General features: G+C 35.7%; 1 protein-coding gene across 1 annotated transcript in view; it reads left to right on the top strand.

Moving 5' to 3' along the window:
- Positions 1-11,997, top strand: part of ELOVL4 (ELOVL fatty acid elongase 4) — a 32,808-nt gene extending 20,811 nt beyond the window's left edge. Inside the window, exons 2-6 of the mRNA XM_043591876.1 lie at positions 2,778-2,965; positions 4,132-4,212; positions 5,580-5,751; positions 6,784-6,911; positions 9,937-11,997. Coding sequence (XP_043447811.1) covers positions 2,778-2,965; positions 4,132-4,212; positions 5,580-5,751; positions 6,784-6,911; positions 9,937-10,212 — 845 coding nt within the window. The 3' untranslated portion in view covers positions 10,213-11,997. The remainder of the gene's footprint in view (positions 1-2,777; positions 2,966-4,131; positions 4,213-5,579; positions 5,752-6,783; positions 6,912-9,936) is intronic.
- The last annotated feature ends 4,339 nt before the right edge of the window (positions 11,998-16,336 follow it).

Genomic DNA, 16,336 nt, shown 5'->3' with positions numbered 1-16,336 from the left:
GTTTCATTCTTCTTCCTAATTATCATTTTTTAAAAGTAACAACTTTCAGAAATTAAAATAAAAAAACCCTAAGAGATTATGTAACTTCTTGCTACTCAGAGGATGGGCCATGGAATATTGACATAGCATCCATTGGAGCTTCCTTAGAAAATGCAGAATCTTCCTAAAAGTGGACTACATCCAAGACCTACTGAGTCAGAACCTGCATTTAAGCTATGCTTTCCCTCACCATGATTGTTTTTCTAATTAAAGTTGGGGAAATACTAATCTAGTTCCCCTTCTCTCCAATAGGTTTTATAGATGAACAGGATGAAGACAGATGGTGCCCTTAAATGGTGGCAGAGCTGATATTAAAACTCAGCCCATCTGTTTACTGATAGAGTCTCAAATGCCTTTTCTAGTATCTCTGTTATTTCTTACCTACTCCCCTCCACCTTTTTACTCTTATGTTGGCCTCTGTTGTTTCATATTGTCAGATCTCCAGCTTCTTACTTGTGTCCCTTCCTCTCGGTGTCTTTCTTAGTTCTCTCTTTAAACTTCTCTGTTGAATAAGAGAATGGTACAGGCTACCCACACTGTATATCAAAAAGAATGAACATTTTTATTCATTCTTGATTTGGGGAAAATTTTTGGACCTTTTTCTCTAATTGCTTTCTACTTGTTCAGAACTTAACTTTGAAATCAGCAGGAATTCGGTGTGTGATAAGAGTGTGATATAATCTGTGATGTTAGAAATTAGAATCTCCTTTCAGATGAATTTATCTTCCTTTCTTTGCTATGTGGATTATCTCATAACAGACACCTTTTGCTCTTTGTTTCAAACACTTGGAAAAACAATGTCTGCCCTCTAGTTTCTAGAAAGGAATAGGACACCACAAGCTACTAGGATTTAGGGATTTGTATTAAGTTTTTTTCCTATAGGAAATAAATATCTAAGTGGATAAATATGCCATGTTTTAAGGGGGGACTTTGGCATAGAAAGATATGGTCATAGCAGGATAATATGACAATATTAAAGAAAAGCAGACAATCAGTGATAAGACCATTGTGGCACGATGCCTTCAACAAAAGTCAGCCACTCATCTTTTAAGCCACACCCTCTTTATAAGAGGACTATTCTCTCCTGTCTTGTGTTTTAGTTTATTTTTATCTCTGGAATATGTTTTGATTTGAGTGGCAGAACCATAATTTCCATTAGTAGATAGTAAGCCTCTCCTGTAAACTCTGAAATAAAATCAGTTTTTGTTTTTTTCTTGTTTTCATATGTGTTTTTCTTTCAAGTCACTAGCCCATGTTTCTAACAACTCTTATTTCATAGAAACCATAGTTATTATGTCACTTCCTGACTTGGGAGACTATGTTATTAAACATTGTTCTACTTCCATTTCCTTCCTTTTATCTTATTTTCTATCAATAGTGTATAGAAACAGACTAATTTTAAGTAAGTTATTTTGAAACCTAATTATCTAATCCAGAACTCTTCTGCATATATAGTCTCAGTAAAACTGACATTTTAAATGGTGGGATATTGTAATGAGTAATTAAGTTAAATTTATTCAGGCTAGATTTTAGGAATGGATTGAAAGACAGGATTTTTTTGTTGTTGCTATTTTAAAAGTACATCCTATTCTTCAGCATGGAACAAGGAAATGTTTTGCATTACCAAGCATAAACTAGACATTAGATTCACAACCTGTAAAATACTGGTTAGCCTTTAGAAATATAAATTTCATTATCTTTTTATAATTTATTAGAATATTAATCTTTGTTAGCCCTGTATTTCATTATCATGCTTCTCTTAGAAATGTTACTTGTGGCAGAGCTCTATTGTAAAATTGATTCAAGGTTGCATATCTGAATATTAAGGACAATTGACTCATTTTAAATGAAATACTTGCACATATGTGAAGTAAATGCTTATAGCTTTAGAGAAGAGCTCATAAGTTGGTTATATTCAATGTCTTGAATATAATGGAAATGTCTTGGATATGGTGATTTCCATTTAAATAAATTATAGAACTGTAGTCCCCCCTAATTTAATCACACAAATATAACTATACTCTTGTCTTAGTGTCCAAAAGTATGCCAGGCAATTGCTTGCATTGCTCCACCTCTTCAGTTTGCTATTTTTTCCTGCTTTGCTTTAGGTAGGGAGGGAGCAGCTTCCAAACTGCTCTGATAAATCTCATATGTTTGATATGAATGACAAGTTTCTCCTTAAAATATTTATTTTCTGGGACGCCTGGGTGGCTCAGTCTGTTAGGCGTCTGACTTTAGCTCAGGTCATGATTCCACGATTCGTGAGTTCGAGCCCCGCATCGTTGCTTTGTGCTGACAGCTCAGAGCCTGGAGCCTGCTTCAGAGTCTGTGTCTCCCTCTTTCTCTGTTCTTCCTCCACTCGCACTCTGTCTCTCAAAAATAATAAATAAACATTTAAAAAAATGTATTTTCTGTCTATGAAGTCTTTTGTTAACTTTTCACCCCCAGCTTGTTCTGTGTTTTTAGCAAGGTTGATTTCTTGTCTTTGTTCTCTAGGTTCTCTATAAAACTTAATGTGTGCCATAGGAGTGAAACATAATTTTCAAAAGCTACTCACAGAAATTGGTCTCATTTCTTTGGTTTTAATGCCATGTATTTTTGTTGTGACTCAGAGAAAGATGACTTGCGTTTGGTCAAATTAGGAAAAAAGCTAAGTTGAAATATTATAATTCCTGAGAAATTCATTTCAAAAGAATGTATTGTTTAATGAATTTAATATCACTTTGTTCTTTCTGTAGATAAACGTGTGGAGAACTGGCCTCTGATGCAGTCTCCATGGCCTACACTTTGTATAAGTACTTTTTATCTCTTGTTCGTGTGGCTGGGTCCAAAATGGATGAAGGACCGAGAACCTTTCCAGATGCGCTTAGTACTCATTATCTATAATTTTGGGATGGTTTTGCTTAACCTTTTTATCTTCAGAGAGGTAGGTTTACTAAAGTCACCTTGTAATTCCCCAGGGTTATTGGAAATTAAGAAATTAGAATGTGTAAAACCATCATGTAATATTGTACCCCAAGATAACCGTTAGCTACTCTAAAAGGTAAATTTTGTATTATTGACATTTTTCATGTTTGGGTAACAAAAATATGAAATATACAGAAAGTATGGAACAGTTGTTTTAAAATGGAATTTTGAAGCAGACACACTAGATTCCAAAATAACCCCTATTAACTGTTCTGACACTAAAAGTTATTTAACTTTTCTGAGACTCATTTTCTCCATCTTTAAAATGGGAATAATACCTGCCTTCTAGGTCAGAAATAAGTGAAATAATTTTTGATAGTGTTGGCACATATTAAATAGTCAGTAAATAGTTGCTGTTGTTTATTTATAATTCTTATTCAGCAGTTTCAGATTTGGTAACAGATTAAAATATGCAGGTGTAAAATACTGATTTCAAGTGAAATCCTATTACATTATGTCATTATATTTTGGGTTGCAACTAAAATGAGTTAACTGTTACACACTGTTAATCATCATGTACTTTTCTGGTCACCAGCAAATGCTCCCTGACATTCTGGAAAGAAATCCTAAAGGCTAGATCGACACAGGCATTTTTTAAGTTGTAAGAGTGGAAGGATTTTGTTTCCAAAGAGACTCCTTATTAAAAGTCTGTATGAACCCAGAGAATGGGAGTGGTGAGGCTAGGAAAATAAATAGTACTCTCTTTTAAAGAAATCTTTGACAACTTAGCCTATAGAATCTCAACTTCATAACAATTTTTATTTAACTTAGTTAGATACTTTGACCTCATTTGTTAGATAAAAACCACTCTGGAGCAAGAAATCAGTGTCACGCTTAGATCTGAGTCATAGTTAATCAAAAATTCTCTTAATATTATAAAATAGATAGATTTGAAGCCTCAGTCAATGAGTTACTGGTGATTTTTAATTTAGATTTCAATTTGAGAGTAACTTGACACACAGCAAATTTTAGAAATTCTAATACCTTAAATGTTTAATGCATTTGAATTTTTTAGACAATATTGCTTTTTAAAATAATTTGAAAGGTTGCATATTGTATTTAGAGTTTTTAAAATTCTGTATCTACTAAAACTTTACTTTAAATATTATTCCCCTTTTTTTCCAGTTATTCATGGGATCATATAATGCAGGATATAGCTATATTTGCCAGAGTGTGGATTATTCTGATAATGTTCATGAAGTTAGGGTAAGTACATTAAAAATACCATTCGTCAGTAGAAGTGGGTTTAATTTTATAATCTCCACTCTGAAAATGTACTTTTGTAGAGTGGCAAAAGTGGATAGGATTGTGGTGTGTCAGTAAAGCTGTGTGTTTCTTTAAAAGCATATAACTGAAAATATTTTCATGGCCATCATGTCCCATTTGGCTGTGGGAGAGTGCATTTGTTCTGGATTACCAGAATGCAGTACTTAGAAAATTCCATGTTTAGTGTAAAGATGACATTTTGGAGTTTTGTTGGTTCCAGTCAAGAATAGAAACTTATAAAGAGAGTCTAATTCATTTGTTAAGAGTCTGAGGGAAAACAAATGTTTTATAAACTATGTAATGTTTAGTAAATTAAGCATAGCACAATCTGTATAGGCATAAACTCAGTTTTTATTATATTTGCAGAAAAATAAAGCATTGATAATATAATGTTACCATATTTTACTTTCCAGTCACCTTTGACACACAAAAGATTTATAAACAGTTCAGTTATGTACTGTCTTCTTTGTTGTTGGTACATAGGATACATATCAGAGAAATTACTTAATATAAAAAAAGTTGAGTTTAGGTTACTATCATAGTAGGGTTCTTGGAAAATATTTTAAAACATTTACAGAGGTCACCTCTCACTGGATCCTTGGATCCTTAATCTCAGCATGTAACATAATCTTTCTGCACCATCTGGTGTCTTAATTAGAGCCCAGGAAAAGAAAAGACTTATTCATGTAAGTAGGATTATATTTATGACCTAGGAAATATTTGTTACTTTTGTTTGTTTGTTTGTTTCAACTCACTACTTTAAAGATTTTACTGCCTAATACTAAATGCTATGATTAGGTATTTACTTTGTTGCACATGTTAAAGTGCCAGACAGACACTAACAGAGACAGGAGCTACCCAAACATACTTGCAAGAATATCTGGTTTAATATAGGCTAAGCATGAACATCTGAAATAACCTTTACAAAGTAACTATCTCTGTTTCTCTACCATATTGAAAAACAGTAGTGTGAAGGTGTTTACGGCTCTGTGTTCAGCAGTTTGGTACTTCAGGTCATCTCGCTATGTAGCAGACTAGAAATTTTCTCTAAACTGTTGCCACTGTGTAGATATAGCCTTGGACCCTTTCTTTCTCATCTCCCCCCGCCTGCCCACCCCCCCCCCCCCCCCCCCACCTCACGGAGAGATGCCTAGGTTTCACACCTACTTAGGCAAAAATGATTCTATGCCTCATACATTTTGTGCAATGAAGATTGTTTAGGACTAAGAATGAATAGAAAGCCATATAATACAGTGTCACTCTGGTGTTTATAACATGCCCCCCCCCCCCTTTTTTTTTTTTTACAGATAGCTGCTGCTCTGTGGTGGTACTTTGTATCTAAAGGGGTTGAGTATTTGGACACCGTATTTTTTATCCTGAGGAAGAAAAACAACCAAGTCTCTTTCCTTCATGTATATCATCACTGTACAATGTTTACACTGTGGTGGATTGGAATTAAGTGGGTCGCCGGGGGACAAGGTGAGCATTTTCAGGAACATATCTGCATATATTAAGTTATATAAATGTGTTGTGTGGAAAAGTAATTATAAGCTGGAAATTTGACTTGGTCTTTAACTTACTTTCATTGTTAATTATTTCTGTGTTAATTTCATTTTAAAGAAATTTGAACAAAGTGAAACTTTAGCTTTTTATCTGTGGCTACTTAAATTCCTAAAGATTGGTCTCAGAGATAAGCATAAACTAATCTTAAATGTGGCAAATGATATTTTGATAAGCAATTGTAGTTGTTCTGATTCAAAGGGCACTAAGCTGTAACTCCTGAGTTTGAAGTTTCCGTCTCCAGTTCCAAGCCCAGAGCTCATTACTGCTCTAAAACAGGCCTTAAATGAACCTGTTGAATCTTACTCAAAGGAAATCGTATATAGCCTTGTTAAAGAGGATCTGAATTCACAGTTTGTCCAAGATCTGTCTTCAGCTTTTCAGATGTAGATTGAAGATGATTTACATCACTGAGCTGGAAACAGACTATTGCTGTGTTGGAGACCCAGGGTACGGGTCATTACAATAGTACAGTTCACCTTCTATTTTCATTTAAAACTGTTAGAAAAGTAAGAAATAAGTACGATTTTTTCGTAGGTATATTTATGGGCACATCTAAAGGCAATAATGAGGCTTTAAAAATCTACTTATACAATTACATGTACCATGACTTTTTTCCCCAAGCATGAAAAATAATATAGGTAGTAGTTCTATATTAGGGCATACTGAAGCCACTGGGGTGCTCCATTTGGAACCTTGCCACTTTGAAAATCCTTTGCATTTGAAGAACACTCATTTTTTTAATATGCTAAAAGCCTGAGTCTAAACTTTAAAAATACCTAGCATGATCTGAAGAGAAATGTTTTCCATTAGTACTACTTTACAACTTTTTATTCCTAATCTGTACCCAAGATTAAATGTTAAAAAATAATGTGGATTCATTTATTTTATGTTCAGATGGTTTATTGCCTACTAAAGTTTTCTGTATCTTGTGATTCCGTTTTTCTGAAGCATTTTTCGGAGCACAGCTGAATTCCTTCATCCATGTGATTATGTACTCATACTATGGGTTAACTGCATTTGGCCCATGGATTCAGAAATATCTCTGGTGGAAAAAATACTTGACCATGTTGCAGCTGGTGAGTGAAATGCTTCTAAAGTTTCTTGTGGTGAAACGCTGAAAATGTTTGAATTTACTAATTTTAAATGCAGTTTTTTTTAATGTTTATTTATTTTTAGAGAGAGACAGAGTGCGAGTGGGGGAGGGGCAGAGAGAGGTTAGACACAGAATCCGAAGCAGGCTCCAAGCTCTGAGCTGTCAGCACAGAGTCCAACACGGGGCTTGAACTCATGAACTGCGAGATCATGACCTGAGCTGAAGTTGAACCTTAAATGACTGAGCCACCCAGGCACCCCTGAATTTACTAATTTTGAAGGGCTAAGTTATCTTCGACAACTTTCTGTTACAAAGTCGACTTTCTCTGTGCTCTAGATGTGGGAGTTGAGGCTGCTTAGCTCTGAGCTTCTTGTTCATAGACCTAGTTGTCACTGCCACTAACTTTTAAGATACTCTTAAAAGGCTAAATACAACTCTGGTCTCTCTAAGAGAAATGTTCGAAGTACACCATAAAGTACATAAACTCATATATGACCAGAAAAATAGTGTAACTTCTTTCTCAGGTGATTTTTTTCTAATTTAAAATGTTACTATTACCTCTCTTCATCCTGCCCTTGCTTGAATTTTGTTTTCTGTTCCATTTTTCAGTCCTTGTTAACAGAACCCATACGTTTAGAGAATGAAAGTTGAGGAGAAGGTACAGAACCAAGGAAGGGGTGGGGTAAAGGAAGGGAATAAGGACAAGAGAACTCCTCTTAATTCCCTAACACATAGTCCTTAGAGAGCAAAGCTAGGTTTTTTCAAATGCTAGCCTTTAGAGGCGACAATTTTCAGCACATATGCCTAGTGGGACTTCTTGCAGCATCTGGATATATCAGTGAAACATTCAGAGAGAGGCGCTAGCCCAGTAATCAAACTGGAAATCCAACACCAACCTGATAGCTATTCTTCAAGCCTTGGAATTTATTATAATTTGCTGTAATCATAGCATGTACACAATTTATCAGTGGAATCACATTTGGAAATATTATTCATCTCTGCTTTAAGTTGCTAAACAGTTGGCTGGCCGAACAGGAAACACAACTTTTGGGGAATGCTGGGTGTGAAAGATTCATTTGTAGCTAAAATGCTGCAGGAGGCTTCCTCCAGTTTATCTTTAAGCTGTTTATATAGTTTGTGTAATTCATTTTTCTCAGTCATCAGTAAATGGTCACAAGAAAATGAAGAGATGACAGAAGTCGTCTGAACTTTGTATCTATTTTGTTGGGAGTCTTCACCACAGTCTCCTTGAGTGATGCCACACTCGATCACACCTATATACATACATACTCTTTTGGTGACTTAGGTTCTAAGAACCAGTGTGAAATCAAAACTTCTTAAAATCTGGATTTTGTCGTAGAGAATTTAAAGTTCTTTAGTCTGACATAAATTTAGGGCTTACATGGAATAAATTATTTTAGTAATATTTATATAATAATTAACTTAGATAGTGCTGTGCTTAAAAGAGAAACCACAATTGCCCATTCCAAATAGGATGTTAATTTTGTGAAGAGCACAGTATTTTCAAGCCAGAAGTTCTCATAACAGTCAGTCATATCAGTTAATCTTATAAAAAGCTAACCCTTGTTAACACTATGGAATTCATAATTCTTCTACTGAGAGTCATTCATTTATTGATATATTGGAATTTAAACTGATTTGCCTTATCTGAATTAAAAAGCTTCTTAATTTTTGGCTTTTCTTCTTTTATTTTTATTCATTTATTTTATTTTAAAAAATTTCTTTTTTTTTTTAACATTTATTTTTGAGAGACAGAGACAGAACATGAGCAGGGGAGGGGGACAGAGGGAGAGGGTGACACAGAATCCAAAGCAGCCTCCAGGCTCTGAGCAGTTTGTCAGCATAGAGCCCAACACGGGGCTCAAACTCACGAGCCGCAAGACCATGATCTGAGCCGAAGTTGGACGCTTAACCAACTGAGCCACCCAGGTGCCCCTGGCTTTTCTTCTTTTAAAAACTTTCAAAGTTGGGGGTGCCTGGGTGGCTCAGTCGGTTGAGCGTCTGACTTCAGCTCAGGTCATGATCTCGTGGTTTGTGATGTTCGAGCCTCACATCGGGCTCTGTGCTAATAGCTCAGAGCCTGGAGCCTGCTTTGGATTCTGTGTTTCCCTCTCTATCTGCCCCTCCTCCACTCACACTCTGTCTCTCTTTCTCTCTCTCACTGTCTCTCAAAAATAAATAAACATTAAAAAAAATTTTTAAAACTTTTAAAGTTGAAAGTGATTCTCTCTTTTTGCACTTATTCTCAAATATCTACTAAATTTTACTAAAAATCTTAGTTTGTAAAGGATAGTGTTAATTCAAATGCAGTTTTACCTGTGTGCTATTTTGTAAGAAATAAAAAACCCTTTTGGTAGTTTCAGTTTTAAAAGAATTTGTACCAGCTTACAGTTTTGTGGAAAGAAATTAGTTAAAATGTGAGAGGAAAACAAATATCAAAAAGGGCATACGGTACTATTTACTTTATTCTGTTAGGCCATTGATATTCCCTCTCATTAATAACATTATTCAGCATTATCCAACAAATACTCATGGAATCCAGACCCTGTGCCAAGGACTCAGGAATCCTCAGGGAGCAACACATAGCCTTACCCTCTGGAGTTATATACTAGTGGAAAGATGGACAACCAAGAAGTTAAGAATTCCAGATAGCTTTAATTGTTTTAAAGAAGAAAGTGCACACAAAACAAAAACCCTGATGAATGGGATAGAGAGGGCCAGCTGGATGGAGGTACTTTGTACCAGCAGGAAAAACAACAAAAAAAGTCAGGAAAAGAAAAAGAAAAAAACCAAAAAGGCAGGAAGCCCTTCCTGAGGGAAGGAGAGGGAGCTGGAGTTGGGTGTGGGAGCCCGAGAGCTATTAAACTTTGAACAGTGTGGCAAGATTAGGCCCTATCTTAGCCAGGCAGAGGATTCTGGTGTTGTTAAAGGTTATTTACTATTTGCAGTAAATGTATCCTGCATCGTTGTTTTGTTTTGTTTTTCAGGTTCAGTTCCACGTGACCATCGGGCACACAGCACTGTCTCTGTACACTGATTGCCCCTTCCCCAAATGGATGCACTGGGCTCTCATCGCCTACGCAATCAGCTTCATATTTCTCTTTCTTAACTTCTATGTTCGGACATACAAAGAGCCTAAGAAAGCAAAAGCTGGAAAAACAGCTGTGAATGGTATTTCAGCAAATGGTGTGAGCAAATCAGAGAAACAACTAGTAATAGAAAATGGAAAAAAGCAGAAAAATGGAAAAGCAAAAGGAGAGTAAATTGAACTGGGCCTTAACTGTTGTTGACAGTGAGGAAGCTCCCATTTCATATAAAATTTCAGGGAAAAAGAAGCAAATGAGGGTTTGGGGTGGGGAGAAAAAGACAAATGTGCTCTATGTATTAGTAACCTTTAGATAGAGTAAAGTGTTAAATACAATATCCGGATGTTTTATTTATGAAGTTTTATTTTAAACATTTTTTTTATTAGCCTTGATGTTGTCCAGACCAAAGCAATCATTATGTGACTTGGGAGGCTCTCCCTCTGTTCACATCTGTTGTCTAATGCATGAGATTTTTCATGTATCTTATATACAGTCATTCTTCAGTCTGATGATCACAGAAACACAGTATGAATTTTTTGGCTAAATTATTATTGCCTACTGATGAAAATCAGTTATCTAACATTTTCTGGTCCAAAGCTGGAACTGTAGATACTTTAAAATTTGCACATTTGGATTCATTTGCTGACTGGAATGGTCGAATCTCTCCACCTCTAGTCTGAATATACCCTTTTGGTTGTAATTAAATTAAAAAAACCTGATGATCTCTGTAGACTCTTAGAGGCTTGATGATGATGGTGTTGGTGAAAATAAGAAAGAATTACAGTAAAAGCCTGTCTAGCGACCCAAAGGTCACCATGACTTGCGGCACAAATCACTGTGGGAAACAATTTTTGTGATGAAAAGGCAGCCTTTTAATACTCGTGTTACTATCAGAAATATATTATGAAAATTAAGATTATTGTCTGATTGGAACATGAAACAACTCATGTCTTTATTAGTAACATCACAGAAGAGTTACACTTATGTGCTGTTAGAAGAGAGTATGTTGATTTTTATCAGGCTTTCCTTGTTTTGATTTGTGGCTGTTACCGATTTTTCATATGTGGAAATATACCTACCTCTTATGTTGGAAAGAACATTTAAAATTAAATAAATTTTAATTAAAAAATCAAGGAGTCCTCTAATGTAAATTTTAATCACTTTCGAATCCGCTAGTATTTTTTTTGCGTTTTTTACAAATAGCATACACCCAATGTTTCGTGAAACGATCCTTCTCTTTCAATGTGTTTAATTTTGGAATGATATTTTCCTTGTGACAAAGTTGCAAGATCTTATTTATTAACTAGATATGAAGTGTATACCCATCTTGGGGCAATATTCTTGACTCCTTGGTGCTAAAGATCATTAAATTTAGTGTGATTGTTATAAGGTGTTAATTGTTAAGACACAAAATGAATAAAAGTAAGAGTAGTCAGAACCAGAAAATTAAATTTGCTTTTGACAAATAAAGTGTTTTATGTAATATAAATGAGCAACTGGAAATAGACTAGGAAAGAGACTTGTACATTGTCTTATTGCATAGGTTGAATTGGTAGGGGATGTTGACCAGGGATCATTATTGAAAGAGAAAATGTGACAAAAGAAAAAAAAAAGCATGAATATTTTAACTATCTCAACATGTCAAAACTGCATGGTGCAGGATGTATGCTGTTTGTGCAGACAAACTATTTCAGAATATTTTGTAAACTATAACATATTTATTGTGCATTAAAGTTACCCACTTTTTCCCCCAAAGGCATGCAGTCATGAGAAATACAGAATATTTGCAAAACTTATAACAGTTTGGCCTGAGAGGATTCAACACCTTTGTCTTTGCTGCTTGGTGTGGAATGACTGGAGACTTGTAAATCTTTGTGAACATTCTGTACTGCTTCCCCAGACCTATTCATTCCCCGCTACCTGATTTCAGCACAATAAATATACTACTGCTGTGGGAAAAAAATGATTTTTTTCTGTTAATCAGTTTATTACGTAAATTATCTGCTAAATATTTATTTGATTCAGTTGTTAGTATTCTGAATTCTCTTCCACTGCCAATTACTAATGTAGAAAAGAAGTGAAATTAGAACTTGGGTGCCTAAAACTTCTGGTGAAAAGCTTCTTTTTTTATTGTGGCATTTTTTACTGTAAAAATTAGTTGCCTTTGGAAGAGCTTTTGGATCCAGACATAAAACATATCATTTTCTTCTAAATTATCCTTCCATTTGTTGCTTCAAATGTTAGCTTAACACTTTTTCATGCTGCGGGGTTTTTTGGTTCCAAAAATAAAGTGGAGGAGCTCTTGTGTTCTTACATTAGATCATTCAGCTCTTTCTACACTTTATAAGATTCCTTATCTAGGATGACTTTAAGATGTGATACATCTTAAAGCAGCCGTTCTGGTAGCTTTCCTGATTTCTCAGTCATCACACTGAGTTGCATGCCTCATACCTAAAATCAGGGGAGGAGGATTGTATCCTCTTCTGGGTAAAACTTTGTCACTAACGAAAGAAATGTTTTCTTACGCAGAAAACAGAAGTTTTTAATGTTTGTAGTGGCTAGCAATACCTTAGGCATGTGACAGTGCATTTTCCTAGTATAATCAGTGACTGCATCTCTTCTTTTTTCTCTTTTCTGTGATACTCTTGACTCTGTTTTTCTGATGGACACTGATGACTAGTTTCAGTTGTAGCACCATTAATTTAGTCAATCTCTGTTTCTCCCCACACACTTCCTAGGTATTCAAAAATATTTTCATATGGATTTTTACATTCACATTTTAGAACATGGAATGTAGTGTTTGTAGTTTATTAGGAACATTTTAACTTACAGATTTATTCCATGTATGCAATTCATATGTGAAATGAAAGAGAACATAGAGGTGGAAGTGATTTTTGCTGCCAGGTCCATCTGATAATACAACAATCCAGGCATTACATATTGACAGTTGGGACCCGACTTTTGAATCTCACCTTGATGAGAATGTGACAGCATGCCGAACTGTCCCGCTCTCTCAGCTCTTGCCTTGTTGTAGCCTGAAGTTCAGCCAGCTGAATTCCTGGCACTGTCCTTACCGAGAAAAAGACGGCTACAGACTGTGTAGGAGGGCAAGTGCTTACTACAGACCTGCGTGACATAGACTGGGATCCTGCTGGATGGTGGCTAAGGCTGCAGAGCTGAGGTTCTGAGCTACTCCCCCAGGAACATAACACCTGCCTAATAGATGGTTCACCTGCCCCTCAGCATGCAAGCAGTTTTGGCAAATCACCTTGGAAAGCAAGTTCTTAATAGTGTATTTTAGAACCCATGCTTAAGCTTTGGTATTTTAGGCTGATGCTATCTGAACCAGAAAAATAGTTATGAAAAGGCAGAGAAGTGTAAACAAATTCATTGTTTTAAAACACTCCAGATCATGTAAGTATTAGAAGTTAGTTTTCCTAATTCTCTCTGGAACTTCCTAATTTCCCTCCTAAATTATAGAGGGAAGGCACACCTGTTAAGTTTAAAAATAGGAGGCTATAACACAACTATGTTCCTGAAGGGGATTCAAAGGGATATGTTAAAAATTATAATTGACGGATAGAACTATTACCAGATGAAGACTAAGATTCTAAGATTCTAGAATATATCACTAAAAGAGTATGTGAGTTATGAAGAAGGTGGTCAACAGCTGTCTTTAGATGGCGATTCGTTAATAGGAGTTGTAGGTTTGTAAAGGATGATATGAGATACAACTTGGTATTCTTTTGCACTTATAACTCTAGGTTTTCCTTTGAGAAAATAAGCTTTTTTCTACCTGTTAAAAAAAAAAAAAAGGCCTAGAACTTGGGTCTTTTCTCTTTGTCTTTTTCATTTTACCACATGAAAGCATGTTTACATGTCCACACGTGAACAAATTTCTTTCATACTTTTATTCCTTCAAGATCCATCAGGTCTTAAATAGAAATCCAACAGAACCTTTTTCTCTTTTTCTCCTCCTCATAGGTGAGGTTCTCCAAAGGATTGTGTCCTTAAAGTAGTATCTCCTTTGAGAATAAATACATGCTGAAACACATCACTTGATAACTATCTACCTAATTATAATAATCTCATGCAGCTATCAGAAGGTCACGTTGTAATCAAACATCTACACAGGACATACACAGAGAATATGTCCAAATTAAAAGCCATTCTAAAACTAAAAACTCTTGGATGGTTTAAATAATCTAGCCATTTCTAAAAAGATAGGGTCTGGATATTATTGGGTATTTCCCAATTTAAACACAAGACTGTGAGTTGTAAAGAGAATTTGTCAGTCCTCGTGCAGATTCTGTATACTCTATCAGTCTCCAGGAACCCCTGGATCCCTTTTCTGCAATTTTAGAGAAGCCAGTTAGGTTACTCCTTTCCTCAGTTTTAAAACTTTTCTTTGAATTTGCCTTTGGGAAAAAGCATTCAATTGAAATTCCTTCTTTGTCATCCCTGATGCATCATATTTAAACTGAGTTTCTCCTCCCTGTGAGGAAGCTATCCTAAGAACCAGTCTTTCAAGAATAATGATTAGTTAGCTATTTGGTAATGAGAGGGTGGTAGGTTATGAGTCTTGCACAGGAGGTAGCATTATGTTAGTGACACTCATACCTCACCTTTGAAAGTGGCTTGTGTTCTAATTTTTTAATAAATCTGGGAATCAAATACAACATTTACATTTTTTTTCCCAACGTTTATTTATTTTTTTGGGACAGAGAGAGAGCATGAACGGGGGAGGGGCAGAGAGAGAGGGAGACACAGAATCGGAAACAGGCTCCAGGCTCCGAGACATCAGCCCAGAGCCTGACGCGGGGCTCGAGCTCACGGACGGCGAGATCGTGACCTGGCTGAAGTCGGACGCTTAACCGACTGCGCCACCCAGGCGCCCCATTTTCATAAGCATATTATATAGTTAGGGTATATCAGTTGTACATATACGGTTAGATTTTAAATATTTTTTGAGGTCAGTCCTCACAGTGAAAATGTAATAAGGATGTCATATGGTCACAAAAGAACAAATAGCTGTGCTTCAAAGCTGTATTTATTCACCAACATTTAAGTGATTTCATTATGTTTGAATTATTACTGTCAGCCCTTATGAAAGTGGGGTCTGGTCTTTTTTTCAGAAAGAAAAGGAGTATGGGAGCACATTTCTAATTTCTAATTGTATTTGAGATTTTGAGTTTATATCTTAGAATCTACCCTAAATACTACTTGAGAAATCCAGCAACCATCTTTAGATTAGTGTGCTAGATATTGATTGGTTCTATGAATCCATTTCTATCCCCTCAATACATCTCCCTCCTTCCCTCCCCCGGTCTAAAGAACTAAAAATTACATTTCTCAGATTCCCTCACAAATTTAGGTTTTATCAACATGCAGCACTCATGAAATTTTTGGAAGGTAGAAGGGAGGTGGATGTCATCCTTCTGGAGAACATAATTATATAAATGGGCTCCTTACAGATACAAGTGTTGGCAACAGCTGAATTACATGTTCCACTATCTTGACACCATTTTTGTAAATGCAGGCAGTGGTAATAGTGATAATGATCATGGAAGATGTGGTCTTACAAATTTGAAGTTAAAGACTAGGGGTGGCCTCCTGACTCATTCCTCCAAGTTACCAATAATCTTATAAGCATCTAATCCTTTGAATTAAAGCACTCTGCTTGAATACTTGGTGGTATCTATTTCATGCAGTGAACCTTGCCTAATTTAGTATTCAGCACCAAAATTTGATCAGGAAATAGACTGCCAAAGATAATAATATGAAATTGGTTATCTGACCTGTTTGAGTTTACAGGCAGTGATAACTTAATGACTACTGGGAAATGCAATACAGTTTTCCATGTAGTGAAAAGCTGAATTTTCACCTATGGCCACCTACAATGAAATAGTTATTGCAAGACAAGATATTGGCCGAATAAGTGGTAGCTACATTGTAGTATTGTGATGGAAATGAGAAATATAAATAAAGATTTAAGTGAGATAGTTGCCTCTGATTGCCCTGCAGAGTTTATAGGAAAAAAAAATTAGCTTGTGTCTTAAATTCTTGGCTGCCCTACAAGGACCTGTTATATCTTATAGGTACAGATCTGAAACATCTTAAAATAAGATCCAAAGGTTGATCCAAAGTGGGTTGCAAAATTACAACTTCAGTTCACAGCCTCAATAGTTTTCTAAGTGAAAATTGTGGTATTAATTGAAAACAGGGCCAGGAGGGGGAGGGACTCAAAGAATTAAAATGGGGACACATAGATAGATTTGGATGAAACTGCAAACCTGAATCT

This window comes from Prionailurus bengalensis, chromosome B2 (genome assembly GCF_016509475.1).
Source record: "Prionailurus bengalensis isolate Pbe53 chromosome B2, Fcat_Pben_1.1_paternal_pri, whole genome shotgun sequence".
Lineage (NCBI taxonomy): Eukaryota > Metazoa > Chordata > Mammalia > Carnivora > Felidae > Prionailurus > Prionailurus bengalensis.
This window is presented reverse-complemented; position numbering and strand designations above follow the sequence as displayed.